Source organism: Lissotriton helveticus, chromosome 1_1 (assembly GCF_964261635.1).
Source record: "Lissotriton helveticus chromosome 1_1, aLisHel1.1, whole genome shotgun sequence".
NCBI lineage: Eukaryota > Metazoa > Chordata > Amphibia > Caudata > Salamandridae > Lissotriton > Lissotriton helveticus.
The window spans coordinates 1,038,662,038-1,038,689,902 of record NC_136057.1 but is presented as its reverse complement, the minus strand read 5'-3'; the positions used below and the strand labels follow the sequence as shown (position 1 = coordinate 1,038,689,902).

At 48.9% G+C, this 27,865-nt stretch overlaps 1 protein-coding gene across 2 annotated transcripts in view; it reads right to left on the bottom strand.

Moving 5' to 3' along the window:
- Positions 1–27,865, bottom strand: part of PPP6R2 (protein phosphatase 6 regulatory subunit 2) — a 744,860-nt gene that overhangs the window by 401,061 nt on the left and 315,934 nt on the right. For both annotated transcript variants that reach the window (XM_078677857.1, XM_078677853.1), the window contains exon 9: positions 27,806–27,865. This exon is cut by the window's right edge and continues 54 nt beyond it. In XM_078677857.1, coding sequence (XP_078533983.1) covers positions 27,806–27,865 — 60 coding nt within the window. The remainder of the gene's footprint in view (positions 1–27,805) is intronic.

Here is a 27,865-nt window from a genome sequence, read left to right as displayed (position 1 = left end):
TATTTACTTAGCAAAACACTTATACAAACACCACTTCTTCTATTCATTTAGATAGTAAGTCATACTTAGTGAATTATAAAATCATTATTACAAGTATACAGTTATCCATAGTCACTCACACAATCATTGTGTCTTATGCATACTTATTTATATACAACAACTGACACATACACTGCCTTTTATTTTTCTAGTTTGTTGGACCTGTACCTTTGAGAAATATATTTGCTCATCACCACACCCATAAAGAGATTCCCTCACCCAAACTGTTAGAACATGTAGTTTTAACTTCATATATCTACTGAATCAACTATTCACACAGCTTTGGACAGTCACACACCCCCCACCGAACCACACACACTTTCACACTCCCATACAAATACTCAGTTAACTAATCAATAACTAATATAGACTTTCACATAGCTAGTAACCAACTGTAGAATCAGTTTACACAACAACTGACAAAGTGATACAGATATTCACACAGTTTAGTCACTATCCACTATATTTAGTGAGACATTATAAATTGGTCAAGTAAACAGTCAATAACACTGCTACTAAATCCTCCATCCAAATATTTATTTATATATATCCACTCATTCTTCAATGTAAATTGCTATATATATAATGCATATTTAAATAACGAAGCAAACCACATTCACTGGATGATGTCATCAGTGATGTCATTTGAGATGTCATCAGTGATGTCACTGACCATGTCATGAATGATCTAATATGTGACATCATCAGCAGTGGATTGCGGGTGCGCGAAATATAGTTAGTACAACTAACTATATAGGAGCAATTTCATTGGTTTTGTAGGAGTAAAATGTCCACCTAACTATAACACCACTAAAACTTATAGTATTTTGCGTGAATTTCAAAGGTTTTTTTAAATGCTAATTCCTAACTATATAAGTCCTGAAACCTATGTTTTTTTCAGTGAAATATATATATATATATATATATATATATTTTCCACGAGCGATCCTGTCGCAGAGGGAACAGCTTGGCAAGTTGGTGCTTGGTTCGGGACCAGGACCGGATCCCGTGAATAATTCTCCACGAAATGAAAAACCAGCACTCCTGTACTTTGGAATAAGATTTTATTTAGACACTGTGCAAGCCTACGCGTTTCGAACCAGATGGTTCCTTTTCACGGCAAGGTTTTTTTAAATGCTAATTCCTAACTATATAAGTCCTGAAACCTATGTTTTTTTCAGTGAAATATATATATATATATATATATATATATATATATATATATATATATATATATATATATATATATATATATATATATATATATATTCGGCATACAGACGTCTCCAGCATTCATGCAGGTTGACAGACGAGACGAACCCAGGTACTGGTGCTGATTTGTTTATTAAGCTCCTCACCACACCACCATTACGCGTTTCGAGCCAAGCAGGACCTTGATCACATGACAACGTGCAGGGGCGTATGTGCTCCTTTTAAAGTGCTAGTGCTACAATCCAATAATGCTATTGTAGAAATAGAGGAAATATTACCTCAATCACTTACTGAATAAATGCAGGTATGCACATATTAAACATTGTAAGATAAATATCATGTTGTTCTTACTATGTCACACAGTGTAAATAAAAGGATGGAAGTATATCTATCTAAAATATCAATACATTAATGTATAAATATCTCAAAGGAATTGTTAAAAATACAGATATAAATATAGCAGCAAAATACTCTAATATCAACCAAAAAATAACTTAATGTATAGTTAAATTGAAAATTGATAATTTTCCATCCTATGCAAATTGAGACCTAACACATGAATCTATATTTTATAAAATGCATTTGTGGAAATTAACAAAGAACGGGTCCAAAATCTCATGAAATACCCGTCCTGAAGCTAACGTCTCAAAAATACAAGCCTACTCTAAAATTGTGTACGTTAAAATATGACAACCATTTAGAAATTGTATCATAGTGAATTAGGCTAACAACTGTGTAAAATGATAAGCCTTCGATAGAATTATGTGCAAAGACAGCAATAAATATTGGCAAGATTTAAAATACAGAATAGTGCTACCTAGTGATATTTAAAATAATGTGCAAAATTTGTCAAAAGTATACATTCTAGAATTTTTTTTGTTAATAGGTTGATACAGAAGATAAGTTCATGTTCGTACAGTTGGTCAGTATAAAAACAATGTTTATAAGTAAGTATGACAGTCCTCCCCTGCATGGAGACCATTCGACATCTTACTATCTAATAAAATGATGTGCCTGGTCTCTAACCTACGCAATAGCAGCTCTCGGTCCCCACCTCTCCTTTGTGGCGGTACCATGTCAATGACAAAATATCTCAATCCAGACGGATTCTTCCTGTGTGCTTCTTCAAAGTGCCTCGCAACCGGGTACGCAGTGTCGCCGTTGGTAATGGCCCTAAGGTGCAGAAGAATGCGTTTATAAACCTGTGGTCTTGTACTACCAACGTAGCGTAGACCACAGGGGCATTCCAGCACATACACTGCGTACTCCGTGCGACAAGTCAATTGGCACTTGATTACTGTGGGCATATTGCTGAATGGAGTTACATATTCTTTTTTACTGACTCCATTTCTGCAGGCTTTCATATATAATTTTTAAATATTTTCCAGGGTCCCAGCGTATGGGCGGGAATATTCAAGTGCCTATGACTATTGATAAGGATCGACTTTCGGCTCCGAAGTTGTTTTCGGCTCCAAAGATTTTTTAGGTTCCGTCTGTCCTTGGTCTGTCTTCGGTGCCGACAAAGAAGGGCGTGGCAAATCTTTGGTCTTGTGCATCGGTGCCGAAGGTAACTTTTCGGCATCGCTAGGGAGCTGGCTCGAGCCCAAGCCGGAAGGCTTATCTTTAGGTTTCATAGCCGGGCGGGGATTCTGAGCCATGTTGCCGGTGTCAACCAGAGTGCAAGGGTGTTACCAGAGCCTTAGATTTGGGTTTTGGGAGAGGAGTTTCGGTACTCAAAGACCGCTGAGTCGGGGTGATTGTCTCCCCTTCAACGTCGGAGTCGTCGGCCTCAGACGTCTTCTTCATCAACTTGTTGCTCCGGCTGGACATTGGGATCTGCTCCGAAGATGTGTGGAATCAAGCTGCTTTCGCAAGACATTTTGTGACATCGAGCCAGACTATCACAGATGGTTTTCTTCAAACTGACTAATGCACAGGCCTCACAGTTTCTGTCTTCGTGCTCCGGGAGAGACAGAGATTACAAACCTAATGCAAGTCCATGTGTGGGAACTTAGCACCACACCTGGGACATTTTTTTAAAGGAGTCCTTTCCATTGACTGCAGAGGTGGTCGGCGGGGATAGGCCCAATGGCCCACGTCGAAGATCGAGGAGTTTGTTTTTAAAGATGCGCGTCGAAAGGGAAACGTGATCGAACAATACAGTCGAGTGGAGAAAGATTGTGTGCCGAAGGGGGGTTCGAAACCAACACTTGCCCGGAGGCAGCAAATCATATCCGAACTCGATGGCGGAAAAAACAATCTGGAGATGGAGTTGATGCCCATGCGCACTATCGTCCTAAGAAGGAGTCACCTACCTCGTGACTACAAAGACTTCTTCCAAGACAAAAACAAAGTGCAAACATCCGAGCCCAACACCAGATGGCGATCTATGCATAAGTATACGATTTACAGCTCATAGGACTCGAACACAGGTTTTTCAGTGCCTCTAGGTGGAGGGAATGTGAATGAGCCCGTGGCAAAGACCTTTCTGGGGCCCTCTCTGGATCAACAGGTGTGGCGCGCATGAGCAGGTCATGAATGTCAGTGCCTTTTCAGGCTAGGCTCAGAGCTCAAAGACCAACTCCCCAAGGAGTAGTGCTCAGCCTAGACCTGCAAGTGCTTCCGAGCTCTAACCCAATGGGGTTGACCTTTAAGCGCAGAAGGAGGAATAGGGCAATGATGTGCCCTTTGCCCTAAAGCCTGTGCCTTGGCATGCCAGGAGTTCATCTACCTTGAGCTCCAGCTCAGAAGCTTCAGAAGATAGCATCTCCAGGGCTCTGCATTCCTTCCGCTGGCTCTCGGCCTGATGGGCCCAATTCGAACATTCTGGTGTCAAAAAGGTTCTCCCTCTCAAATAGATCTATTATCGTAGGACACGCCTTAATTGCATTGTACCGTGTACCCACCATCATTTGTGTCAGTGCCGGATTGTCTTTTTGCTGAGCAGCTCCTCAACCTCTGCTTGGTGGACAAGCACAGATCGCACGCCCAGCATTGGTCTGACCAAAAAATGTTGTGTTGCATTTTAAGCAAAATTGGAAGGGTATTCGCTCCATTTTAAAAAAAATCATCCTTATTGGGATTTTCTGTATAATCACTTTTACATCACAAATATACAGCCATTAATGACAATCGGAGTGTTTTTTTTTATAATCAATTTTATTAGATTTATGATCACATATAAATTCATTGGTTGCAGATCAATAACCATCGGGATAAGCATGACAGTACATACAGTTGACAAGGAAAAGGGCGGTCTATCGGGGTATAACACGGCAGTCCATACATTAAGGACAGTTGTACATGAAATAAAATAAAGGCAGATCATCAGGGTGGAAGCATATTAAACCATTTACCCCACACTTTACTGAATAAGTCAGGGCACTCCCGGGCTTCAACTAGGGCTTCCTTCTGGATCCCACACCAGTCCACTCCTCTCCTCCAACCTTTTATAGTAGGCGCCTTAGCATGGGACCAGTGCGCCGCTATGTCTCTCTTGGCCACTACCACAGCTGTCCCTAACAGGTGCTTGTCCGCCCTAGAGCTATCCAAGCCGTCAAACACCCCCCAACAACATGCGTATCGGATCATGGGGAACCTCCCATCCCAGGGCCTCCATGAGCTCACGCTCCACCCCCCAAAACGGCGCCAAAGCCGGACAGCACCATACCATGTGATCAAAATCGGCTGGGGCGGAGGCACATCGTGTACATGCTGGAGAGGATTTCAACCGGGCCTGGAATAGACGTGTCGGGGTGAGATATGCAGCGTGTAGGTAATAAAGTTGAACCAGGCGCAACTTGGAGGATGTGGTCAGGGTTTTGGGTGCCATAAGGGCATCCCTCCAGTCCGCATCTTCTAGGGGGCCCAGCCAACCCTCCCATCGAGCCCTGAGCCGATCTAGGGAAGCAGGACCATTGTTCACCAGGGACCGGTAAATACGGGACACTCACCCCCTCCCTAGATTTCCCATCATCACCTGAGCCTCCAGCAGGCTGAACTCTGGAAGGGAGACAGGGGGTAAGACATGTGTGTGAAGGGTGTGTGAGGTGTAGGTACTTATAGAGTTGGGAGTGTGGAAGGGCATGGCGCTGCTGCAGGTCCGCAAAGGAGCAAATGTGGTCCCCCACCCAGACATCTCCGAGCACTGAAACTCCGAAGAGGTCCCACCGTCGGAACCCCTGCAGAGACAAGACCTCCTGCATCCAGGAACGATGCCAAAGTGGCGTCTGCCGAGTGAGTTTCCGGTCCCACCTCACGTGGCGAAGGGCCGTGCGTCAGGCCAGAAACACCGTCCTGGTGACCGAGGGCAGGGCCTGTGGCACTGGGCTACCGTATAGACGCCTGGATCTGCGTCAAGTCAGACGTACTGAGTTCCACGCGGTATGCAGGGTCGGACCAGCCGCCCGCATACCAATCGTGGATGACAATGAGTTTCGTGGCCAGGTAGTAGAGGTGGAGATTGGTTACCCCCATACCTCCATCAAAGGGGGGAATACGACAATGTGCCAGAGATAAACGTGGTCTCCCCCCTCCCCAGAGAAACCGGGTGAGGACACCGGCACGCTCGCGGAACCAACTACCCGGGAGGTGGATAGTAATGTTTTGCAGTATGTAAAGAAAACAGGGGAGGACCATCATTTTGAAGAGTGCACTCCTGCCCAGGGGGTTAAGGGGGAGGGTCTGCCACCTCTTGAGATCCGCCTTCATCCGGACGACCAAAGGCGTAACGTTTAAAGCCCATTCGAGTTCTGGCAGAAGAGCTATCCAAACGCCAAGGTATTTGACCGAGTGTCTCCTAAGGGGGATGTCCGACTGCTAGTCATAGCAGTCTCTGGAGGGATGCAGGGGGACCAAAGTTGACTTCGCCGGATTGAGGCGGAGTCCGGAGACCCGCTCAAAAGCGAAGAGAGCCGCCAGAGCTATCTGGGTCTGCCAAATAAAGCAGAACGTAGTCTGCATATAGGGCTATCTTATCAACCTGGCTCGAGTCCCAGGCCCAACTCCTAATAAGTGGGCCCTGTCGGATGAGGGCCGCCAGGTGTTTCATCGCCTGCGCAAATAAGAGTGGAGAGAGCGGACACCTCTGACGCGTACCCCTTTGGATCGGGAATGCCTCAGAAAGCTCCCCATTAATGAGTACTCGGGCTCTGGGATTAGTGTATAAAACTGATCAGACGGCGGAACGAGGGACCGAAACCCATCCTGTCCAGCACATCTTGCAGATAATCCCAATTCAACGTATCGAAAGCCTTCTCAAAGTCTATGAAAAGTAGTGCCAAGTACGGGGTTAGGCGACCACGGTGGGCCAGAGCCAGGTCGACCCGGCGAATGCAGTGGCGAGTGCCCCTGGCAGGCATGAACCCGCATTGGTCGGGGTGGACAAGGTCTTGCAGGAGGGGTCGGAGTCTCTGAGCCAAGACAGTGGCGAAGATCTTGATCTCTGTATTGATCAGTGAGATCGGGCGGTAGTCCGCACTGTTCAGGGAGGGCGGCTGCGTCTTCGGAATAACCACTATCGTGGCGACATCCGACTCGGGCGGGAATTTGCCTACCTCCGCCACATGGCGGAAAAGATCCATCAAATGGGGGGCCAAAATATCCCGAAAGGCCGCATAGTTCTCTTGAGGGTACCCATCAGGCCCAGGCGTTTTACCGGGGTGCAAGAGCGAGACAGCGTCCTGGATTTCCTCCAGGGTGAAGGGGCGGTCCAAAGCTTCTGCAGTCTCTTGAGAGAGACACGGCAGTCGGGTACCAGTCCCGTCCAGCAAGTCAGCCAGAGAAGCACCCGGGGGACGAGCGGTGTAGAGGGTCGCGTAGTAAGCAGCAAAGGATTGTGCGATGGCTGAGGACGTCACTTGGAGGGCCCCGGTGTTCGAGCCGACCTCCGGAATAATACGGTTGACTTTGGGATAGGACACAATGTTGTGGAGGAGCTTGCCATTCTTGTCACCCCATCCATAAATACAGGCAACCGACGAACCTCAAAGCATTTTAGCAGATTCCAACGAGATCCGACGGATCTCCTCGCGTACCACGGCTAGTTGTCGGGAGGAATCCCTTGCGTCGCTAGTGAGTTGAGCTGCTTTCTGCTGTGCAGCCCGGGATTCCAGCTGAAAAAGCTGGGCCGTCTGCTCAGACCGTTTCGCGTGGACCAGTCCCCTGGCCACCCCCCGGATAACGGCCTTGCTCGCCTCCCACAGCGTCCTCGGCGAGGGAACCGAGCCCGTATTGGTGGAAAAGAAGTAACGCACCTCCTGACCAAGTGACTCCACCATCGCAGAGTCCTGCAAGAACCAGGCGTTTAGCCGTCAAGTCGCTCTTGGGCCCGACGGAGGGAACCCGAGACGGAGGGAGATGGGAGAGTGGTACGAGATCCCCCCTGGGCAGTATCGCGGCCTCAGAAACCAGCTGGCAGTCTGTGGCCGGCATCAAGAGAAGGTCAATTCAGAAGTGAGTATGATGGGCTGCCGATACGTGGGTGTATTGTTCCCCACGGGGGTTCCAAACCCGCCACACGTCACAGAGACCTAGGGCCGAGGACCAGCTTGAGAGGATCTTCGCGGAAGCGACACGGGCTCCGGATGAGGTCCCCGTCGTATCACGCATGGGCTGCAGAGCGGCGTTAAAGTCCCCCCCTACCACCAAAAGACATTGCCGGAGGGAGGAGATCACTTGTGTAAGGTGGCGAAGTGTTGGAGGCAACATTGGGGTGGGAATGTAAAGGCATAGGAGGCTCAAGGGGCGCCCCTCAATGGTTCCCGAGACGGCCACATAACGGCCCTGTGCATCAGACTCTGCTTTTGCCAGGGTAAAGGAAAGCCCTTTCCTCAGAAAGATGGCCACTCCCCAGGAGCCCCGTGTAAAACCAGAGTGCCAGACCCTGTCAAATCCCTAACGAGCTAGGAAGTTGCATTGTGTACCCAGGAGGTGCGACTCTTGGAGGAAGAGAATGTCCGGCGTGTGGCGGTGAGCAGCGCGGAGGACAGCTGTGCACTTAATTTGGTCCAAGTGGCCATTGACATTCCAGGAAAGCATGTGGATGGTCTAGTGAGGGTGTAAATCATCTAAGGGAATGGACTGTGGAGAGGCGGATAACTACGTGTGACCTTGCCCACCCGGAGGGACACACCCGCCCGAATCCAAGCTCAGAAACAGAGCCATGGAAATTGGTGATCTGCTCCTCAACTGTGGAAATCAAGGAAGGAGGGAGCTTAACTACTGATAGGAGCCCTCGATGGCGGCCCGTAGGCGGCCAAAAATAACAAACAGATGGAAGATGTGATCTGCGTGTCAACTGTGGATCAGTCAGAGAAACATAGTTACCAAGAAGAACTGCAACCAGGGGCCCGTAGGCGGCTAAACAAAACAAACTGTCGAGGAACAACGGTCCCCCGTCCCTCCCAGCCCCCCCCAACTCCCCCCACCCTACACTTCTGAAGTGGAAGCATCTGTTGCCCAAAACCCCAACTACTAACTACACCACAAAAAGGTGATTCGCTACTCTAAAACATTTAGCAACAATTAGTCAGGAGCATGGCTGAGTCGGACCCCCTCCATATATACGGATGCATGCCCACAATGGATAAGCATGGAGTGGATAACAAAGAAGTCACAAGATGGTTCAAATCCAGGATGGCAGTGAGAAGGTAAACCCTGGCCGGGTCTTCCAGCGGTGCCAAGGGAGAGCCCCATTCACGGGGTCGGAGATAGGCTTGCCATATCAGGTCCTGAAGGGTGGAATTAAGGCATACAACTTGTAAGACTGATCACACCCCTTCCTCCCCACCAGAGCCACGGATCACGGGGCTTCCAGACAGATCTGAGTCCGACAAGGCCCTCCGCCGGGCAAGTCGGATCATGGGGCGCTACCCATGTTGATAAGGGAAGACACCGGAGTAGGAGAGGAGGCCCTCTGGCTCCAGGTCTGAATCGGGGAGCGCCGGGACCATGTCCCCGACGACCGAGAGTCCCCCCCAGCGGTTGTCCCGTCGTCTGCATCCAGTTCGGTGCCGCTGCGCCTTGGGTACCTCCTGGCCGGGTTGGGCCGTCGTTTTCGGTGCAGTGGAGGGGGCCACACCAGGTAGGAGGGGCCGCTCTTCCGTAAGCCAGGTCCATGCCGCCTGTGGGGTGTCGAAGAAAAAGGTTTTGTCCTGAAAAAACACCTTTAGGTGAGCCGGGAAGAGGAGTCCATAATGGAGGTCCATGGCCCTGAGTTTCTGCTTGACCTCGTCATAAGACCGGCGTTGTGTTTGCGCCTCCCTAGAATAGTCCGGGAAGACCATGAGTTTGGAATTTTGGAAGTGCACTGGGCCTTGCACCCTGGCGGCCTCCAGAATCGCATCCCTGTCCCGGAAGTTGAAATTTCGAAGGATAATGGGGCGAGCGGGAGCTCCAGGAGGGGGTTTAGGAGCAAGGTAGCGGGGAGCTCGCTCCACCGCAAACCAGGGGAGTTTCTCTTTGGGCATCCAGGACCAGCCCATGCCTCGATGAAGGTGTTGGTGCGTCCCTTCTCCACTCCCCCCGGAAAACACAGGAGGCGCAGGTTGTTTCTCCGGGCCCTATTTTCTGTGTCCTCGGCCCTGCGATGCAACTCCGCAGTCTGTGCCTGCAGGCGGGCCACTTGGGATTTTAGAGTGCCCATGTCATCCTCCACCGTGGAAAGACGGGACTTCGCCTCTGTAATACGGGCCGTGGCATTACCGAGGTCTTGCCGAATCAGTGCCACATCAACCCGCACTTCACCAATCTTGGTTTCCTCCGAGGCCTGCGATGCACTGATCGCCTGCAGGATAGTGGAGAGATCCCCTCCGGTCCCCCAGGTGCAGCCGCAGACCCAGCCGCTGGGTCACAATCAGGCTTGGTGAATTGGTCCATTTTAGTTTGAATTGAGGGAGCAATGGCCTGAGAAGCACGGTTCTTGCCCATGTTCCCAAAGAGTCAGGTGGAGGTGCTCGACTGGGGGGGAGGGAGGTGCTCGACTGGAGGGGAGGGAGGTACGCAGCAGCACCTATGCCGCGGCCCCGCCACCCGGTATGGCGGCCGATCCCTCTCCCACTCCCCTACGATGGAGGGAGGCGGCCGTTCACCAGGGTAACACTCCTCGTCAAGGCGATGGCGGCCCTCGAGGCGACCTCAGTGGGCCCAAGACCCCAGGGCCCCTCCACAGGCCTCAACCTTAAGATCCAGGGCCTCCAGGCGGGAAGAGAGGGGGCAGGCACAAATGTGCACCACCCGACACAGCAGCCGATCTGCCCCTCCCCAAGTCTCAGCTCGACTCACAGCCTGCAGTCAATGGGGGGAAAAGGGGGACCCTCCAGTCTGCAGGTCAAGGTAGGCCAGGGGACCCGACGAGCCTTCTGAGTCGGGCACTCCACCTCTCCGGTATTCGGGTGGGTAAAGAGGGTGGCATACTTCACTGCAGGGCCTGCCGTCCGCAGCTACCTGCCTCCATGGTTAGAGGAAAGAGTTCCAAATGTCGCGGGTCAGCCGCCTTGCGGCCGCTGAGGGTCCCCCAGTGCTTCTCTACACCTCGCACCCCAAAATGTCAGAGGGCCCGAACATCCACAGCAGGCCAGAGGGGGGGGGAGGGGCGCCCCAGTGAGGGACGCAGACGGGGGTTCAATGGAGCCCACCAGATAGCAGGAGAAGCCCAGGCTCCAGGACCGGCCCGCCAGCACCGCAGTGCACAGACCCGCTGCCCACCTCAGCCACGATCTCGTCGTCCCTAGTCCATACGGCCCGACACGGCCGCCGAAGGGTGCAGGGGGAAAGGAGGCCCACACAGCAAACCCTCCACCTCCTCACCTCCTCAGGACCGCAGCGTGGTCAGCCCCCGGCTCCAGGCGCCTCTGCAGCCGCTTCAGCGGACTCTTCACCCAGGGCCCGGCATCCATCCACACCAGTAGGGCGCCCAGGCCCGGACTCGTCTTCTCAGACCGCCGGCGGTTGCAGAACGGCGCAGCCAACGGAAAGCACTGCACCCGGCAGCAACCTCCTCCGGTAACCTCCACCGCCAGGGGACCTCTGGCGCCGCTTCGCTCCCACGAGCTCCGCCGATGCGCCCCGTGTCTGGGCACGATAATTGAAACCATATGGCAGGAAATGCGCGTAATAGATACCAATAGTTCAGAGGTGGAGCTATGCGCCCACCTCTGGCCTATTGTGTGCAATCTTACAAAAAAGACATGCAGGAAAAGGCCAATGGCAGGCCGCAAAAGGAAAAAAAACACGCACGAGCATGTTCATTTCCAGGGTCCATTTCGAAAACCCTGTCAAAAAGACTTGCGCTGCGCGAACACGGCTACGCAGTGTATCGCTAGGCGCGAGACCTAAAAACAACTTGCAAATATCCGGGATCAGCACCAGATGGCAGGAGTATGCAGAGCATGTGAATCTACATCCAAGCATGCTACAAACAATTATTTTATTCCATACTGATGGATTTCAAAGATACTGCTTCTGGCCTCATGTGATGAGTTTCCTCCCCTAAAAGTGAACAATAAAGGGAGGAACAAAAACATCAATGCCATGTTTTTTTTATGGCTTTGAGGCGTTAAAGTAATTAGTCTTAAATATGATGAACATTGCTTGGGATATTCATGGTAGCACTGAAAATTTGATCTGAGATGATCATTATTTCCTTTCAAATTTCTGTAAATTCTTTTTTAGATTCCCTAGGAAGTCGATCTGAGAAATGTTCCAATGAATCCCACAGCTAACTGTTGCAACAACATAATAAGGCTGCATAACAAGCAACCCTTGAAGCAGTAGCTGATGTAGTGCAGACTTTCCTTCCTAGTGCATCCACCAGGTAGCTTTTCTTTTACAGAGGAGCAGCACAGGTAGAGCCCAATTCATTATTGTGCATCTTGGCTACAGACACAACAGAATTAGGACGTGTCTCTTAAGAATGGAATCAGGAGGTTTATCCCTCTCATCTATCCTTTGGTTTGATGGAGGCAGGAGTCAGGCTAGTATGCATTGTTGGTTCCAAAAGACCTGGCACCAAGGCTACCATGGGTCTAGCCCGTGGTTTAGAAGCAAATGTCAAAAATAATAACTGTTTCATAGACTGGCACAGACATCTCTATAATAAGCTTCTTTGTAGCCCTATTGGTGATCTCATAGTAGAAGAGTTCCTCATTCATCACTAAAATTCTTGGAGGAAAAGACTGGAAATGTCTTGCCTCACAGCTAAAGAGGATGATACCTGGTTTTCAAAAAGGCATGTAATCTGGATTTTCATTCCTCTTCCTTGAACAAAGTGAATCTTTTTTCTTCTTAATCTCTGGCTCATTACAGAAATGGTGGCATAGATGGGTTATTTTGCTTATTGCCTCATTGCCCTATCTTTTTGGAGAAAATATTCGATGAGCTGGAAACTTAGGAGGCATAACAGGAGTTAAAACCACTAGACGTTGCATAGTTGTAGTAGATAAACACTCTTGGCTTCCAGGATGTGGAGTCATCCTTTGCTGCTAGAATGGAATGAAGCTCTTCAATAGAAGGTTGCAGCTCCAGAGAAAGAGGTAAATGAAGAATACCCCTCCAAGTTCTGACCTTCTGACTGGAGGTTGGCATGCAGCCTCTCAGGGTTGTAGAGCTACCAACAGGACCTTTTATAAAGACCAGAAGCTCCCGGAGAACTTCTAGACACCCTCAACATCATCAGTCTCTATCACAAATGTCTCGGCATCGAGTACCTAAGACACTGACTTAAAATATCTTACTGTGTAGTGCCTCTATGCCAATCTGGGAAACATGCCCCATGACAATTCGAAGATTGGCTTGAGAGCCTCAAAGGGGGATCAGACCTGGGCATATGAGGACTGTCAAAAGAGAGAGGATGACATCTCTCTTGACCGTCAGGAGCAGGTGTTTTATGAGGCTGAACAGCCTTTTTCACACTACGATGCAGTCCCTCCCTGTCCGTGAATCACCCATATACCATCTTTAAGCAGATTTTACACTTCATAACAGAGTGGGACCCAGGACAAGGAGTAGTTTCTGTCCTGTAACTCCAGTTCTATAGTAGGGGTATCTCTGTTATAGTCATAACCTAGTGAATAGTCCCGCCCACGTGCGTGGACACCGGAGCAATCAAAAATAATCTCTTAAATCGTCAAAAAATGCAGACCCGCACAGACACTTAAGAGAGAATTTAAAGACAGTTAATGCAGCCTATATCCACAGGCTACACTGTCCAGTACTTCAACTAGAAATTCCACCAAAAACCCACAAACAGCATTGCCTGTCCAGTTTTCTCCACAGAGAAAAACTTTCCTTTACCAGCAAAAGCCTCTGGAATGATAGAGAGGAAGGAGTGGACAGACAAGCCCCGTAGGCTGCCATTATGTGGCTCAGAACAGGATACTGTGCTTTTAAGAGAACTTTCCAGAACTCTCTCAGTATCCCAGAATGCACAGCAGGTCCCTTTTACTTTCAGTTCTTTTTGAAGGCGTAACACGCAGACCTGTAGCATTCCTTACATGAATATCTTTCTCCACCGGGGAGGAGGGCGGCCGCTTATGACTATAACAGAGATACCCCTACTACAGAACTGGAGTTACAGGACAGAAACTACTCCTTCTGTAGTAGGGGATCTCTGTGTATAGTCATAATCTAGTGAATAGAATGGCAAGCCCATCCCTCCACCAAAGCGGCGGGGGAGAGAAGAGAAATAACACCACTACTGTGCGAACAGATTTCGCAGCGAAGCCTGCCCAACCTGAGCGTCTGTCCTGGCATCAGTGTCCAGACAGTAATGCTTAGCAAAGGTATGGACCGACTTCCAAGTGGCCGCCTTGCAGATTTCTGCAATTGGAACATTACGTAGCAAAGCAGTCGTGGTAGCTTTGCCCCTGGTGGAATGAGCTTTAGGTTTACCCCCTAAGGTCTTATTAGCCTTCTGGTAACACAATTGTATACAGGACACAATCCACTTCAAGATGGACTGTTTTGAGGTAGTAAGACCGGTTCTGACTGATCCATAATTGATAAACAATTGATCTGACCTACGAATATCTTTGGTTTTATCCAGATAAAATTTCAACACCCTCCTAACATCCAGGGAATGCAGAGTCCTTTCCGCTGGAGATGAAGGATTCTGAAAAAACGTAGGTACAGTTATGGTCTGGTTAACATGGAAATCAGAGATAACCTTTGGAAGAAATTTAGGGTGAGTACGCATAACAACCTTAGCAGCATGAAATACAGTATAAGGTTCTTGGCAACATAACGCCTGAATTTCACTCACCCTGCGGGCCGATGTGATGGCCACGAGGAACGCCGCCTTCCAGGACAGGTGCTGCAACAAAGCCTTATGAATAGGTTCAAAAGGCTCCTTCATCAATCTGGACAGCACCACATTCAATTCCTATGAAGGCGAAGGAAGCCTGACAGGAGGGAACACTTTCTTCAAGCCTTCCAAAAAATCCTTGATCACAGGGATCTGGAAGAAGGAAGTCTGTGAAGGGCATTTCCTGTAGGCAGTCAGCGCGGCGAGATGAACCTTAATGGAATGGAAATTAAGGCCAGACTACGCCAAATGTAGAAGATACTGAAGGATGACATCTTCCTTACATGTCGTTGGATCATAGTTCTTGGACTTGCACCAGATGCAGAATCTCTTTCACTTGTAAGCATAGGAAGTCCTAGTGGAAGGTCGCATAGCCTCCTTCAGTATGTCCATACAATCTTCTGGTAGATTCAAATGGCCATATTGCACTCAGGAGCCATGCCGCCAAACTCAAAGACGAGAGGTTGGGGTGCACCATCTGCCCCCGAACTTCATGAGAAGGTCCGGCGGGTCGGCAGCCGTATGTGAGGAAGTAGAGACCGGTGAAGCAGGTCTGTGAACCACCACTGCCTGGGCCATTCCGGGGCAATCAGGATTATCCGCACCCTGGACTGGGACAGCTTGAAGAGCACCGCCGGAATCAGGGCAATGGGTGGAAAAGCGTACAGAAAGCTGTTCGACCAGTGCAGGGGGCGCATTCCCCAGCGTCCCCTGCTGGTAGTACCTGGAGGCGAAGTCTCGGCATTTGCTGTTTTCGGCGGTGGCGAACAGATCTACGTCTGGAGTCCCCCACCTTGCGAAGACTTCTCCTAGTACTTCGTCGTTTATGACCCATTCGTGGTTTTCCTGAATCAGTCTGCTCAGTGCGTCCGCCTGAACATTCTGCACACCCGGTAGATGGGTAGCCGTTAATGTCAGTCCTCTGGCTAGAAGCCAGCGCCAGATCGCCTGCGCCTCCTGCGACAGAGTGCGTGATCTCGAGCCCCCCTGCTTGTTGAGGTAATACATCGTGGTCATATTGTCCGTCTGTACAAGCAGAGTTGGTCTGGAAGGACGAATGAAAGGCCTTCAGTGCCAAGTGAACAGCTCTGAGTTCCAGGAAATTGATGTGATACGTGGACTCCGTCAGGGACCACGTTCCTTGTATCTGTAAGTCTCCGGAGTCCGCCCCCCAGCCGTGGAGAGACGCATCAGTCACGATAGTCTGTGTGGGAATGTCCTTGTGGAAGGGAACCCCTCTGCGGAGATTCTCCGCTGAACACCACCACTTCAGAGACTGAAGAGCATGCAGAGACAGTCGTATCTTGTCGTCCCAAGACCCTTTCCTCTGATCCCACTGATCCTCCAAGCACTCCTGCAATGGTCTCATGTGCAGCCGTGCGTGAGGAAGATACAAGAGGCCATCGACCCCAGTAGAGAAGACACCGTCCTCACTGTTGTAGATGGAGCGGTCATAAAAGCCTGAGCCATCCGAAGGAGTGATAATCGTCTCTCCTCCGAAGGAGACACGCTTGCTGACAGCGTATTTATGGAGGCTCCCAAGTACTGTATGCACTGGACCGGAGTCGGGACAGACTTGGACATGTTGATGTGCAACCCCAGCTTGTTCAAGAGAACGCACACCTTCTGGAAGTGCGCTTGAGCTTCCGAGAAGGAGGAGGCCTTGATCAACCAATCGTCCAGGTACGGGTAGACAAACACCTTGTTCTTCCTCAGGTGTACAGCTACCACTGCTATGCACTTCGAGAATGTTCTGGGCGCAGACTTCAGCCCAAATGGCAGTACTGTGTACTGATAATGATTGGCGCCGACTTGGAATCGCAGGAACTTCCTATGTTTGTGTGCAATGGGCACATGGAAGTACGCATCCTGTAGGTCTATAGCACATAGCCAGTCTCCCTGTTGGAGCTGAGGATAAATCTGATGCAACGACAGCATGCAAAATTTCTCTCTGCGAATCCACTTGTTTGCTTGTCGCAAATCCAGAATGGGCCTGAACTCGATCTTGTCCTTCTTGCGAACCAGAAAGAACCGTGAGTACAGACCTCTTCCCCTTTGAGACAGAGGTACGTCTTCTATCGCCCTTTCCTTAACAGGGTATCGGCCTCCGCCTGGAGCTCGCGCAGCTGAAACTGCGAGCTGACCGGTGGAATTGCTGGAGGCGGGCTGGTGACCCGAAGACTGTATCCATTGCAAACAATATTAAGCACCCACTTGTCCTGAGTAATTTTTTCTCCACTCTGCCAGAAAAAATTGAACGCTTCCCCCCACCGGAGTGGGTAACGGATGCAGGGGAAGTAACCGCTCAGGGCCTAGGCTCAGCCGGGCCTTTGCTCGCTGCTGCGGACTGCTGGCCGCCTCTGCCCTTCTGGCGCTTCTGGAAGGGCCTTCCGAACTGCTGCTGCTGTTGTTGCTGCTGTCCCGAAGCCTGTCCTCGCCCTCTGCCTTGCGCCCCGAACCGTCTCTGGAACAAGCGGTAGGTCTTCTTCTCCTTGGGCTTCTCCAACCAGACAGCCATCAGGGTCTCGGCCTCCGCTTTCATGCGGGCCATCTCGTCGTCCGCATGCTTGCCAAACGGGGTTTCCCCCAAGGAAGGCAGGTTGGCCACCCGCTGTTGAGCCTCTGACTTGAGAGATGTAAGGCGAAGCCAAGCGTGGCGCCGTTGGTTGACACCATGGCAGTACCCATGCGCCGCCAGAAGAGACATCAGCAGCCGCGCTGATGAGTTGGTTCGACACCAACATCCCCTCATTCAGAATCTCCTGAAAGTCCTCTTTCTTCTCTCGAGGAAAGAGCTCCGCGAATTGCTGGAGGGACTCCCTTAGGGCTCGATTGTATCGCCCTAGCAAAGCCACGGCACTTGCAGCCTTCATTGCAGTAGACGCCGTCCCACACACCTTCCTGCCTGCCGAGTCTAACCAGCGGCTCTCCTTATCAGGAGGTACTGTAGACGACGGGGTGGTGGCATGCTGCTTTCTAGCTGCCGTCACTATGACCGAGTCAGGTGTCGGATCCATCCTGAGAAAAGCCAGGTCAGAATCCGGCACCCGGTACTTCTTGAGGAGCCTGGAGGGAGCCGCCTTCGTCACCGCCGGAGTGAGAAACAACTCCTTGGCGGGCTCTACCAATCCTGGTACTAGAGGCAGCAACGGTCGAGACAGGTGCTTTTTATGTAGCGTCTCGAAAATCACGGACGTCATGGGCGTGGGCACCGTCACCGTGATGCCCAACTTAGCCGCACCCCTCAGCAGAACATCTTGGAATGAGACGATGTCTACTGGCGACACCCTCGTCCCAGGGGATTCCGACAAAGTCGGCGAGTAGTCCCTGGCCCCAGAAGAGTCCGTGTGGGATATCGACGACCGGTGACTACTCCGCGATCTCTCCCTCCGGCCGGAGCGAGAGCTCGATCTCCTCGGCTTCGGACGCTCCACAGGTCTCAAAGGAGTAGGCGACTGCGGCCTGACCGGGAGCCTCGACGGAGGAGTCCCCTTAGGTGACGTCGGGTACCGTGGTAGTGAAGCCGTCCTCGGCGGAACCGTAGGCGGTCCATAAGGCGGAAGCAGAGGATGAGAATGAGGAGGAGGCGGTGGTGGAAGCGGAGGCGGAGTGGGAGTCCGCGGCGGAGGTACCTTGGGCAAGGGAGGAGGAGGGGAAGGCGAACTCGGCTTAGGAGGTGTATATACCTCGGAGTACACTGAGCCCGGGGACGACTCCTTCCTAGGCGGAAGCGATGGAGAGGCAGTGTCTCCTATTGGCGAACGTCGCCGGCGCGCCCCAGCGGACCCAGAGGGACTCCTGGCGTCAGAACTCCTTCTGCGCTTCTTTGGCGTCGAAGAACGTTGTCTCGACGGCGACGAACGCCGTCTCGACGTCGACCGGCGCCATCGTCTCGACGTTGAGTCTCGCCTGGACGTCGAACGTCTCCTCCTCAACGGCGACCGTCGTCCTCTCGACGTCGAACATCTCCTTGACGTCGAACGCCTTCTCCTCGATGGCGAACGCCGAGCGTCTCCTCGACGTTGAATGCCTGCGAGGCTTCGACGTCCTCCTCGACGTAGAGGATCCCCTCAATGCTGACCTCCTCTTCTTCGCCAACGGCGAACGACTGTGTCGCCTCGACTGCGAGCGCCGACGCCGGGCTGAACTCTCTCGACGTCGATGACTCGACGACGACGCCGCCGATGACTCAGTCGACGGCGATCTCGACGGCGGCCTAGTCAGTCCCCTCGACGCCGCTTCGACCCAGAGCCCTGGGGAGACGGGGAACAGACTGCTGTCATCCCTCTCGACGCCGTCGTCCCGCCGTCGTCGATACTATCGACGCAGGCGGAGATCGGGGACGTTTGCTGGTCTTACTGCCCATGGGGAGCCCCCAGAGGCCTCAGCATGGGCAGATGGAGTATGCCCAGACCCACCTTGTGCCTTCAGTCTTCTATCTTCCAGGGCTTGGAGCCTGATCTTCATCCTCTCTCTCACGGTCCTGGTGGAGAAGGTCTGGCAAATGTCACACTCCTCCGGGACATGAGATGAGGGAAGGCAGACTATGCACACCTCGTCTGGGTCCGACTTGGCCTTCTTCCTCGAACACTCTGGGCATTTGTCAAACAAAGCAGGCATTCTGACAAATAAAAGAGTGATCAAAGACACACACAAAGTACTTCAAATTAAAGCACTCAAACACTTGAAAAGTGAAAAAATCTCTAAATAAACCCTTGAAAGGGAGAGCTCAATGCTCCAGGGTCCTGCTTGCAGGAGCCGGAAAAAAGAACTTATAGTAAAAGGGACCTGCTGTGCATCTGGGATACTGAGAGAGTTCTGGAAAGTTCTCTTAAAGGCACAGTATCCTGTTCTGAGCCACATATTGGCAGCCTATGGGGCTTGTCTGTCCACTCCTTCCTCTCTATCATTCCAGAGGCTTTTGCTGGTAAAGGAACGTTTTTCTCTGTGGAGAAAACTGGACAGGCTGTGCTGTTTGTGGGTTTTTGGTGGAATTTCTAGTTGAAGTACTGGACAGTGTAGCCTGTGGATATAGGCTGCATTATCTGTCTTTAAATTCTCTCTTAAGTGTCTGTGCAGGTCTGCATTTTTTGACGACTTAAGAGATTATTTTTGATTGCTCCGGGGTCCACGCACATGGGCGGGACTATTCACTAGATTATGACTATACACAGAGATCCCCTACTACAGAACACACTCATGGTTTTCGGCCTATTATGATTTTTTTCCTCCACATGAAAGATATTCAAAGGCACCTTGCACAGTGGCTGTAAAGACAAAGGTTAAGAGGATCACCTCAAGACAATAAAAACGTTAAATAGAGCAACATTGTTTTTAAAAAGACAGGTTTGCTGCCAAAATAATCCTTTACAAGGCAGCAGTGTTTGGAGATCCTTCCCAGGTGAATCAGAAAGGTAAACTGACTCAGTATTTGTGCACTGCATGTTGGGAAGGTTGTCAGTCTTTTTTTTTTAATTGGCATAAATCAAGTAATGAAAAATAACAGAAAATACAGTGACGTGCAAATCCAGCCTCGACCCATTGACATAAATGTTACTTTCAATAAATGCACCAATAACAAACAAGAGATAAGAAAGAGGGGTAAGAAAATAAGCTGGAGAAAGGAAAATAAAGAGAAGAAGGGCAGTAAGAAAAGAAGGGCGGGAAGATGAAACAACAAAGCATGGACGAGAAGGCCGGTCAAGCGAAGCCCTAATATAGTTACCTTTGGGGGGAGCAGGGGGCCTGGCAATGATAGGGATGAGGAAGAATCAAGATGTAATGCAAATTGGGGGGGCATTTTGCAGAAAGAGGGACCATGTGAGCAAAAAAATATCTGCTTTGTCCATTAAATTGTAAATTAGCTTTATTTAGGACACAGTTTTGTACATCCCTGCTCGTTGTTCCTCATGCGATGGCAATTGTGGAGAACGCCAGTGTCGCTGAGAACAGATCTTGGCAGCAGTCAGGGCCGTGAATAACAAAGGACGGGCATGGCGGGTCATCTCAGAAAGATCGGATTAGTCATGGAGAAGAAATAGGGGGTAGTTGAGAGGGCAAATCCATTGATTCCCGGAGTGTAGACCCCACAGCTATCCAGAAGGGGCGAATGACGGAACAGTCCAGTAATATGTGAACAATATCACAGGATGCATGGTCGCATCACCAGCAAGCAGAGTGAGTGAACAACCCTTTCATCCGTGCTTCCCAGACGCCCCATTCCAGGGCCTCCAAAAGCTCTGATTAATCCTCTTCATCATATTCAACCAGTAGGAGATCCTGCCAGGTCATTCTGAGGCTAGCCAATTGTGGCTTGGAGGAGAGGAGGCGAATCAGGAGATAATAGAATGTCAGACATTACACCTTTAAACTAACCTCAAGTATTAAGGTAAATGAGCACCAGAGAACAGGGCATGGTCCAAGGCTGGGGACCTCAACAGGCAATGAAGTCGTTGTGTATAGCGCCACTGTTGAGTATGCACCAGGCCAAATTTGTTTTGTATCATCTCCAATGACTTGAGTTTGCCACCAGAGATTAGGTGTGTAAGAGTAAAGATCCCAGCTCTGCGCTAGTGGCCCCAATCAAGCATGCCTAACCACCCCCATTTCCCCCCCACCCCTACCCCCCAAAAGCGAATACCAGTATTGTTCCAGAAGGGAGCTTGGTCATGGAGATGTGCATACACTGAAAAGAACTTGGCAGCTCGCATCCAGGAGGTGTACATGGCTTTTAGCATAGAGTTGGAGGACACGGCAGCGGCAGGGCCAGGAAAATAGAGGGCCTGTAGTCCCAACGAGGCCTCCTGGAGTCTGCGTTCGATCGTGACCCAAGGGTGTATGTACGCCATTTGTACCAAATGTAGGACTAGACAGTAATGCTCCACAGAAGGCATGCCCAGTCCCTCTGCTGATCTATGGGAAAAAAGCTTTCAAATTGCCAGGCATGGTCTCGCTGAACCCTAAATGAAAGCCTTAATGGTCTCATCTATCCGACGGAGGGTCAAGAGGGGTACTAGTTGGGGAAGTATGCCAAACACGTACGTGAATCGGGGAAGAGTAACCATTTTCACTGCTTGTGTCCACCCCCCAAAATGAGAGATTCTGCTGGGACCATTTGGCGAAGTCCAATCACATTCACTCAATAAGTAGGTCCATGTTATCTGTCACCAGGCGCTCCAGGTCCCTGTTAACTAAAATGCCAAGATATCCAAGGCAGGAATTCTTTCACTGGAATGGGTAACCAGCGATGGCAGCGCATGTGGTGATCCGTGACCGCGGCAAGGCTTCGCTCTTTCCCCAGTTCACCTTGTAGCAGGATATTGATGCAAAAGCATCAATGTTCTCCAGTACCGCAGGGATGTCGGAGGGTAAGGTAGATATGGTAAGAACGTCATCTGTGCATACATATAGTGTTGACAGACCTTCAGACGTGGGAATACCTATGATCCGATGAGATTGGTGCAAGGAAGCCGCTAAATGTTCCATCATTAAGAGAAATAGCAGAGAGGAGAGTGGGCAAGAATGACGGATACATCTGCGGACTGGGAAGGGATCAGAAAGAAAGCCCCCACAATTGACCTGCGGCAAGGGGGGGCGGGGTGGGGGGAGGGAAGTAATAGAACTGTCTCACTCCGGAGATGAAGTCATCACCAAGGCCACATTTCCAGAACGCAGTAAACGGGTATTTCCATTCAATCCTGTCAAAGGTCTTCTCAGCATCCAATGACAGTGCCAAGGTCTCAGCTGGAAGGTCCAGTGCTAGCCTGCCTGCATGAGCTAACGTGCGAAGGTTATTGCGTGACGAGAGACCAGGGACAAACCCCACTTGCGAATGATGACTAAGACGGGGAGGAACTCGCTTGAGGTGGACAGCTAGAATGCTGTCCAATATCTCAACATCCCCATTAAGCAGGGATATAGGGCAATAACTGCCACAAAGAAGAGGGTCCTTTCCTGGTTTGGACAGGACTGAAATCGGCGCCCTATCAGATAATAAGCCCAGGGAGGGTGAGCAATCAAAATCATGCAGAAGATCCACCACTTTGAATTTGATCCACTTGTAGAACAATGCCAGGAAGCCATCCTCACCTGGGGCTTTGTGATTGGGTAAATCAGAGATGGCCTGTTCTATCTCCTCCTTAGTGATGTGCCCTGAAGCAGCTGTCTGAAGTCCTCTGAAAGTCATGGTAAGTGAATAACCATCTAAGAAGGTGTCCGTCTGCGCTGGTCCCTGAACAAATTCCAAGTACTACGATGAAAAACGCAACTGCGAATTCCTATGCCTTGGTGACCAGCACTGCAGAGTCCATTCCCACTTCCCTCTGACTGAGCTGTGCCGCCAGTAGCCATCCTGCCTTCTCTCCCTGCTCATAGTGCCGGTATTTCAATCTCTGAAGCGGATACTCCGCTTTGAAGGTAAAGAGGCTATTGCGGTCCATGCATGCCTTCTCAAAGCTGCGCCACACAATAGCAAAAGGGTGAGCCATGTAAGCATGAGTGAGGACGTCTCTATCTGCTTCCAGAACCTTCTGATGCTCTTCCTTCAGCCTGCTGGATAGGTCAGCGTCTCTCATCGGCAGCCCCCTGATCGTCGTCTTCACTGCTGCCCACAATGTCAGCCTAGCAGTCAACCGAGCAGTCATCATGTTCCCGGTAGATATGTACGTGGGTTTTAAGCTGGCTCATGCCCACCAGGCGATTGCAGCAGGACAAGCTGTGATGCCATGGCTTGCAAATGGACCAAGACAGACCCAGATCAGCAGGGCATAGGGGAGTGGTCCGAAAGTGCGCCCTCTAGTATTGAAGTCTTGCAGAGAATGGGAAGTAAGGAGTGGGTCCCAAGGACAAACTATCTTGAAGTGCTGAAAATATAAAAAGTTACATTTTACCTTTAGCTCTGGTTTTAAAGTGACAAAGCCAATAGACCATGACTTTGCTGAACATTGCCAATGGTTTTAGAGATGCTGACAGCATCCCTAATGCTGTGCAGCATGGCTAAAATGGAAGTCTCCCATCGACCCCCCCCCCCCCCAAAAAGCGCTATGATGCAGTGTCATTTTGCAGACATGCGCTCCACTGATGCACGTGCCTACAAAATGACATGGAGTGCTATTTCCCCTTTTTTTAGTTACTGATCCAATGTGGATCAGGAAATACAGAAACAGTATTTACCCCCCCAAAAGTAAAGTGGGGGTGGGGGAGAGGGAAGCAATACAGAGGGCACATGTGTGGGAAACGACACTAAGGGTGGCAGATGCAACACAGAGGATGAAGGGATAGGTACACAACATGGGCAAGAGAGCAATGTGGAGTACGGGGAGAAGCAGCACGCGAAAGGGACGCAACGTGGAACGGGGTAGAAGCATGTGAGCGAGAAAGCAACAGAAAGGAGAGGCACACAATGTGGAGCGCAAACCAAAGGGGAGCAGGGGAGTAACACAGGTTACACAGGGCAACACAGAGCACAGCAGTGGGGCACAGAGTAGCATATAAGGAAGACAGCTGGAAAATGAATCTACTCTCGGTGTGCTTAACCAAAAAGAAACAATCACTGGAAAGTCAATAAGTCTTGCCTTTGAGACCTACTGACTTTGCTAATTGGTTTTAACCATGCTGCACAGCAACCCTGATGGCAAGAGAATGTGTCCAAACATGCCACTTGCGAACACCTATTTTTTTTTTCTATACTGACTGACTTCAGTCTGTCAGCTTCTGTACTCATGATGTATTTCCTCCCCTATGAGTGAACCAAAGATGGAGGATCAGTAAAAAAGCTATTTCTGCATGATTAAAAGATTGAAAGAATTTAAAAAAAAAAAAATGATGTGGATGGCTGCATTGTTCTGTAGGCAGACGCACTATCACGTATGCTCGCACATACAAAATTATGCAGACTTTTTTAAATTTGGAATTACCAATCCAAGTTGATCAATAAAAACAACAACAAAAAACCACCCCAAACAGGGGTGTGGAAGCAAAATGGGGAATGCGGGAAGGTGGGAAAGCAAAACAGGAGACGGGAAAGGGGGGTGGGGAAGCAACATGGGGAGCAGAAACAACACAGGATGGCGAGAGAAGCATATGGTAAGACAAAGCAACAGATGTGGTGAGCACACAAGCCGCACACTGTCTAAACAGACCGCAACACCCTTGACTGGATGTGTGATTAATAGTCAGGCTTTCAGTTGTTGACATTTTTTTATTAAAGGAGGAAAACTCTCACCACCCATGGGTGGCATGCTTCATTATCAGGTTCCTCCTCACATCACTCACCAGTAAGTAATGTGGGCTACTAATTCCAAGTGAAACAAGCTCTTGATGATGTTTCAGGATTGTGCAACATTTCGTCCATCATCTTGTGTGTTTTGCTGTTCACCCTATGTGGGAAGGGTATGCCCAAACGTGGGTCCCTTGCTCACTTTGCCACTGGAATCAAGCTATCCTGGCTGAAGACGGCTGATAGCCAGAAACCGGTCCTAGGATGCTTGATTCCTGTCTAGGGAAGACGTGGCTTGGCAGTTCGGGCTGGATTGTTCCCATGAGGCACAGGGTCAAGACTGATTTGCATATGGCCATGTCTGAACTGGGGTGGCTTGGTGAGCAAAAGAACGATGGATTAAACCCAGATCTGTGACTGGGGGTGAATGTTTTGCCATTGTGAAACATTCCGTCCATCATCTTGTGTGTTCAGGATTGGGAACCTACACTGAGCTGAAACATGTGGTTGAGAGTGGCAGATTGCGAGGGCAATTGTATAGGAGTGTATTAAGGACTCCTAGTGGACTGGTAATTACTTTAGAAGTGTCCCTAGGGGATAGATGAAAAGAAAAACGGGGAGTGAAACTTCAACACTGTGTTTATAGAGCTGAAGCTTTGACACTTGGGCTCTGCAGGGTCCATTGTGTGACCTGAAGAATGTTAAAGATAGACTGTGGCATGCAGGTTTCGGGTTCAAATGCAATGCTTTATTTAAAACACGTATTGATAATAACTGAAGTCGCAATGCTTGTATTATTATTGAATGCATGTGAATATGATTGCTGATTCTATCGACTTTAGTGATATAATTCTAACGTGACTGATTATTAATGGGGCAGACCCCTTGCCAAAGCCAATAGGCTGGCCTTAGAGATATTTATGTGATGACCCTTTGACAAAGCCAATACGGCTTGCCTTAGAGATATTAATGTGATGACCCTTTGACAAAGTAGGCCTTCCTTTTAAAATGAAATCCCTCAATATTGTGATATTGCATCTGATATAGGTACTAGGTATTGTGATTACGGGGTTCAGTACCCACCAAGCGTGTATTATATGAGGATGTCACAAAGGTATTTTCTATCTACAGGATGTATACATTTCTACTTTAATGTGTAGTATTTAGTAGTACGACTGTAATAAATTATAAATGTACTTTCCTTTTTTAAAGGAAAAAAACTGACCAAACAATATTTTATTGAGTGTTATTGCTAGATGTCAGGGAATTGAGATTACCTGACCACACCACCTCCCCTGAAAGGCCTTGGACTGCTCTGTTTCGCTACCCTGAGAGAGTTAAGTACTACAATGGAGTACTTGGTTATCATTAAGGAGACAATTGTAGACCTAGTACTTGTGAAGGACTAACATCCTTCACAACTAATAACCCAATTTCAACACCCACCTTTCCTAATATCTTTCTGACATGGATTCATTCAGACTCCAGACAACAGTGTGCATGCCTAGGATCATGAATGTTGCCAACATACGCCTTTCGTCACTCAGTATAACTACAATTTTTTGTTAGCTCTACCTGAATTTAAAAAATGGGTGGATGACTTTTTCAATATGTGGGTAACTTCTTTATGGTCCCAGTGGGTTGAGGGAGCATTTCAAATTTTGTGAAAATTTGAGACAGGTTGCTTTGAGCTATTTCAATGTTTTTTATGTTCTATGGAGGATAGCAAATTAAACCAGCATTGGCAAGGTTAATGTGTCTGGAATTGGCTTTTACCCTTTTGGCTTACTTGCAGCTGGTTTTGTTTGGTCGTGCTTTTTGCAAAACTTTGTTAGGGAAGTTGCCAGACCCTCGTCAAAGTAAAAAAAATGTTTTGGTCTTACAGTAGTTCCTGCCACTGAAGGGAACTTCTTTGTCATAGATCTGCTCTCAGTGAAAGGACATAGTGCAGTCACCTACAATGAAGCTAGCCGAATTCTAAAGTTGGCTTCCTGTCCTGTATGGTGTAGTGGGTGAAAGAACATGGAATGGCACAATAAGAAACCGATAGCTAAAGGAGACTGATGGGGAGCCCTTTTAAATAAGTAGATTATACTTATAGTTTTAGTAAAATCAAAAGGTCATTCCTAATGTCAGACCTAACAAGTGCCCATTTCTAGAACTCGAAAACGTGTTTAAGCAATAGAACTCTTGATGTTTATGTAAAAAGCTTCACATGTACAAAAAACACAAAAAACAAACTCATGGAGGCTATAAAGCATGTGGTGCAGTTTGGACAAATGTTGCTTAAAGTTTGCGCAAAACAGCGCTACCCAATTCCCAATGGAAAGTGTAATGTAACCTTAATCATATCGGCACTATTTAAACACAACAATAAATGTTCAGCAGTGAAATCCTATGAAATTTAAGAGACCTATAAATTACACATACGTATTTAAAATAACATTAAAATTTCTCTTACTTGCATTTTTGTCACAAAGATTAAGCACGGGTACAGTAACAGGTTCATTACATGACAGTGACATGCTCAGCAGATACTAGTGCAAATGTTTTAACTTTGATTAAATTGCAATCATTTATTTATTCTAAGCACTGGACCATAAATGGAATTATTCTACAGGACCAAACCAAGAAAGGAGCATGGCACAATCATTCTCCATCTTTTTAAAAATGATGCTTTAAGCTGGATATACTTAACTAATGTAGTGCTGAGAATTGAAGTCTGTAGGACAATCACTTTGTTTATGCTTGTTTTCTTGCATTATACAACGGTATGCACAGCATGCATTGCAGATTGCACTCGTAGTGATATGATACAATTAACATCACAAAATAAATTCTCATTGTTTTCAAACTCAGGATAAAAAGAAAAATCAAAGCAGCAATGTAAACACCTGTGTTTAAACACTCCGTTATGAGGAATACGCTACATGGTAAACAATATAAACATGCACTGCCTAGTCACACAAGGCTTTAATACGAATTAAATGCTACATACAGATAAAAAACATTTCTTAGGAGATGTCAAAGGAACCTACCCCGACCTCCTAGTCTCTAGCAAAGTGAGTAAAATCTGCGTTCCATTCACAATGCAGTTC